The sequence below is a fragment of the Orycteropus afer genome, unplaced genomic scaffold, assembly GCF_000298275.1.
Source record: "Orycteropus afer afer isolate SDZICR_OR568_19922 unplaced genomic scaffold, OryAfe1.0 scaffold00149, whole genome shotgun sequence".
Classification (NCBI taxonomy): domain Eukaryota; kingdom Metazoa; phylum Chordata; class Mammalia; order Tubulidentata; family Orycteropodidae; genus Orycteropus; species Orycteropus afer.
Genome location: NW_006921736.1, coordinates 3,672,028 through 3,677,404, shown reverse-complemented (window position 1 = coordinate 3,677,404; position 5,377 = coordinate 3,672,028). Strand labels below are relative to the sequence as shown.

At 41.6% G+C, this 5,377-nt stretch overlaps 1 protein-coding gene across 1 annotated transcript in view; it reads left to right on the top strand.

Moving 5' to 3' along the window:
- Positions 1-5,377, top strand: part of EOGT (EGF domain specific O-linked N-acetylglucosamine transferase) — an 83,485-nt gene that overhangs the window by 12,142 nt on the left and 65,966 nt on the right. The window contains exon 4 of the mRNA XM_007946056.2: positions 4,178-4,272. Coding sequence (XP_007944247.1) covers positions 4,178-4,272 — 95 coding nt within the window. The remainder of the gene's footprint in view (positions 1-4,177; positions 4,273-5,377) is intronic.

Here is a 5,377-nt window from a genome sequence, read left to right as displayed (position 1 = left end):
CCATCTTGCCGGAACTCCTATCTCTGTATTTTCTACAGTACTACACTGCCTCTCAGTGAATAAAGCAATCAAATTGTCAAGAGGCAATTTGGAGTAGTAAATAGTAGAGCAGGCTCTAGACTATGGGGTTCAAATTCTGGCTCTCCTACTCACCACATTCATGACCTTGGATGAAGTACTCAGTCTTGTGCTTCAGTGTCCTGTTTTAAAGCTATCCCAGTTTCACAGTTTGTGGTAAGGATAAAATGTGATTCTGTATATAAAAATACTCAGCACAGTGCCTGGGTCATAGCAAAGGGCTCAGTGCTATATTTTAAGGGTTTTGGAGTTGTCAGCACTTGTGGTTAAGGCCCATATTCTTTAGCCCAGTGATCTTGAACATCGAGTCTTTGACATCTCAAAGGTGTGTGTTATCTTCAGACAATTAGAGGAACTAAAAAAATTTTTCCTATGATATGTTTGCATTAAAAAAATGAATGTATGCTCTGTAGTGCTTTTGGAGAGTGTCAAATTATACAACTTTTAGCAATACTAGCAAGGTGAGTAGACATCATAGATGGCTTTAGTCTACACCACCACAGGATGTCTGTCTTTTTTTTTTTTTTTTTCAGTTCTCTCTGTTTCCCCCCCCCCAATTTTTATAGGAGTTCTGGTGGCATAGTGCCTAAGGCATTTGACTGCTAACCAGAAGGCTGACTGACAGTTCAAACCCACCAGACTCCTCAGAAGGAAGATTGGGCAATCTACTTCTGAAGAGATAATGCCTCGGAAACCCAAGGAGGGGTTGCTATGAGTTGAATTGACTCGACAGCAGTGAGTTTGGTTTTTGTATTGTGATTTGGATGAACGTTTACAGAGCAAATTCATTTTTCATACAGCAGTTCATACACATTTTGTCTCATGACATTATTGCAATTCTCCACAGTTTAACAGCTCTCTTCCCACTTCCTCCCCGTAGTATAGTTACCTCTTCTCTGTGTCCTTCCGTCCCATGCGCTCCTGCCCTTGTTCCACCCCTGCCTGAGCTATCTCCCTGTGCAAACACTGCCTTTCTATTCGCCCATGATTGATTGCTCTAAGGACTAAATCTACCTAATATAAATGTTCACGCCATATGCTTGTCTATTTTTTGGCTGGAAGCCACAGGAGTGAGTTCACTTCCAGACTTGAAGGGTAACTAGGGGCCATAGTCTCACCAGGTTCTATCTCACCAGCAAACCTGGTCTTTTTTTTTTTTTACCTTAATGATTTTCAGTTTGGTCCACATCATTCTCTTACTCTGGCCAGGATCTCCTGCACCAGTCCCTTTCCAAGTGGTTGACAGTGTTAGCTGGGCACCATCTTGTTCTTCTGGTCTCATGGTCATATAGGCTGAGGATCGCATGGTCTACCAGTCCCTTGGACTAATTGTTGCCATGAGTCTTTGGTTTTCTTCATTCTTCTTTGCTCTGGATGAGGAGAGAACTATTGTTGCATCTAGATGGTGCAGGGTGTCTTTAACAGATGCTGTGTTATATGTGGCATACTTTGATGGGAGTGTATCTGCTTATGTAGAGAGGGCAGGAGAAGAGCCCCGACCCCACTCTGTTAGTCAGGGTTCTCCAGAAAAACAAAACCAATAGGGGATATATGTGTTCTTGTTTGGTGCGGGTTTGAGTCACTTCCAACTGATAGCAACCTTATAGGACAGGGTAGATGTGCCTCATAGATTGTCCTAGGCTGTAATCTTTATAGGAGCAGTCTGCCAGGTCTTTCACCCACAGAGTGGCTGGTGGTTTGATCCACTGACCTTTAGTGGTTGAGCACTTAACCATTGAGCCACCAGGGCTCCTTTATGGTGATATGACACCAAAACCAAACCTACTGCTATCAAGTTCATTCCAACTCACAGTGACCCTACAGTACATATAAGTGCTCCGTAGAATTTCCAAGGCTGTAGTCTTTACAAATGCAAACTGCTACATCTTTCTTCTGCAAAGCAGCTGGTGGGTTTGAACAGCTGACCTTGTAGTTCGCAACTTAGCACTTTAACCACTGCACCACCAGGGCTCCTTATGATGGTATGCTGCTACTACTACTCACTGCCATGAAGTCAGTTCTGACTCACAGCGACCCTTGTTGGGTTTCCAAGGCTGTCAGTCTTTATGGAAGCAGACTGCCTCATCTTTCTTCCACAGATTGGATGGTGGGTTCAAACCACTGACCTTTTGGTTGGCAGCCAATATGCCTTAACTACTACTCCACCAGAGCTCCTGGTGGTATGTTGTTGTTGTTGTTATGTGCCGTCGAGTCAGACCCGACTCATAGCGACCCCTCCTTGGGTTTCTGAGGCAGTATCACTACAGAAGTAGATTGCCCCATCTTCCTTCCGAGGAGTCACCAGCCTTCTGGTTAGCAGTCAAGTGCCTTAGCCACTATGCTACCAGAGCTCCCCCTGGTGGTATAGTCATATCAAAATACATACAGATAGATAATGTAGATAGAGATCTATTTTAAGGAATTGGCTCATATCATTGTGGGAGTTAGCAAGTCTGAAATTTGTACGAGAGGTAGGTGGCTAGCAACTGAGGAGAGTATTTTTGTTGTTTTTTTTATTGATATTGTAGTCTTGAGTCTGAAATCCATAGGGCAGGCAACAAGCTGGAAACTCAGGCAGGATTTTTATGTGACCCTCTTGAGCAGAATTCCTTCTTCTCTTCAAGACCTCAGCTTTTTCTCTTTAAGGCCTTCAACTGACTACTTGAGGCTCACCTGCATTATCCAGGGTAGTATCTTTTACTTACAGTGAACTGATTGTAAACATGAGTCACATCAACGAAGTATCTTCAGACAACACCTAGACTAGTGTCTGACCAAACATCTGATCAGCATAGCCTAGCCGAGTTGACACATGACATGACATGACATGACACCCTCCTCACACGTCCCCTCCAATGTGGTTTGTAGAATGCTTTCCTGACTTAGATTTAGCTTCATGTTTTGTGGTATCAGAATATAATCCGTTATCAACTGCAGATAACAAAATACTATTTGGGTCAAGTTTAAGGCTCATATTTAGTAGGAAGTTATGGGAAAAGCAATGAAATGGCATTTGAATCTATAAATACAACCTAGAGTAAAAGAAGAGTAGAAGGTATCCCCTCTTGCCACTCTTTCCACACAAACCAAATTGGTTGGAATGGAAACTAGCTCTGGTGGTTGACTCTTAAACTCCTTTGTTCAATTATTTAGGTAATATTGTCATCCTCTTGCTATTGAAGGAGCTCTGGTAGCACAGTAGCTAAAGCATTTGACTGTTAACCAACAAGTTGATGGTTCAAACCCACCAGCTGCTTTGTGGGAGAAAGATAAGACAGACTGCTTCTTTTGAAAAATTTACAGCCTTGGAAACTCTCTGGGAAGTTCTACTCTGTCCTGTAAGGGTGCAGTGAGTTGGAGTTGACTTGATGGCATTGGGTTTGGGTATTGCTGTTGAGCCAGAGTCTCCTATAAGTTGTAGGATTTTCAGAGAGTACCTTATGAAAATTGGCAAACTTCTTTCCTGCCTTGAATTATATGTATGTGTCTCTTACATGTGTTGTCTTCCTTATTTTGTTTGACTTGTCTTTGAAAAATACTTTCTCTTATAACTGTGAGGGTAGTAATCATTGTAAGTATGTGTTTTTGTTTCTCAAAGGGGAACTGAACTATACATATGGCTTGTAGCTTTAAAATTTGAGGTGATACAAATTGTTGTTTTTAGATGCTGTTGATTGGATGCATAGTGACCCCATGTGACAACAGTAGAACTGCCCCATAGGGTTTCCTAGGCTGTAATCTTTACAGAAGCAGATTACCAGGTCTTTCTCCTATGGAGCTGCTGGGTGAGTTCAAACTACCAACCTTTTGGTTAGTAGCCAAGTGCTTGACCATTGTGCCACTAGAGCTCCTTGATACAAAAAGAGCATTTGGGAATTCTTTGCAGTAAAATAAAAGTGTGTAAAGGTGTGCTTGGGCAAGGTGACATGGGGAAGGAAAAACCCTTAAGCAGATACAGTGTTTAAGAAGATTTTCTCATCACATGGTGCAGTTTGAACCCAAGTGTATACATAACATCAACATGCCTAGCAAGTGTGGCAAGTCATTGCAATGTTAATACCTGGAGTTATTTTTTTTCCTTTTCTCAACGTTATATCAGGGTGACTCGGGTCTTGTGTGTTCCCGTTACCTTCAGTTTTGCAGAGCAACCAACCTCTACCTTGATTTAAGAAACATCAAGAGAAATCATGACAGGTACTTAAATGATTGATGTTAAAATCTAATAGAAATTCCAAAGTATTTCCAGACCCAGGGGTACGTTTTGCATTTGCTTCAAAATAACGTGGTGTTAAAAGATTAGAAATAGAGCTAGCTTATGATTCAGCAGTTCTACTCCTAGGTATATATGCTAGAATAAATGGATAAAAAAAATGTGGTACATGCTTACGGTGGAATACTACACAGTCACAAAAGATGACTTCTTGAAGCCTCTTTGAGCATGGATGAACCTAGAGGACATTATGCTGAGCAAAATACGTCAATCACAAAAGGACAAATTCTGTATGATCTCATTTTTGTAAAATGCTAACAACTGTGTATACAGAGACCAACTTCATTGGTGGTTGCTGGGGGTGGGGATTCGTCATCTAGACTGTAGTCACTTTTTATTTATAATGAGGGGAAATGTAGTGTGAATGTGGGAGAATTGTGCACAGCTTAACCAAGATAACTGATGCCTGATGCCACTTGGTTGTACACACACACACACAAAATGTTTAGGTAAATGCTATATTATATATAATTTTGCCACAACAACAACTAGAATATGTGTGTGTATTTATGTGTATGTATATAAATGAAATAAACAAGGGTCATAGAAACTGTTATTCTTAGACATAATCAGTCACCTCAAAGCATTAGTTTTCTTGATTTGAAGACTTTAGGTCATTGTCTTTCTTTTTTTTTTAAATTGTGATTTGGGTGAAAATTTACAGAGCAAATTCAGTTTCCATACAGCAGTTCATATACACTTTGTCTCATGATATTGACCACAATTTACCTCAGTGCAACAGCTCTCCTCTCACTTCCTCCCGATAGTTACCTCTTCCCTGTGTCCATCCCTCTATGCACCGCTGCCCCCTGAGCAGGAGATCCCTGTGCATAAACAGCCCTTCTTACTCCCATGAGTCTTCTCTCCAAGGAGTGTATCTACCTCAGGTAAATGTTCAGCTCATATGCCTGTCATTTGTTTGGCTAGAAGCCACAGGTGTGAGTTCAATTCCAGACCTGAAGGGCAGCTCGGGGCCATAGTCTCAGAGATTCCACTAGGCTCTATCAGACCAGAAAACCTGCCCCCCCC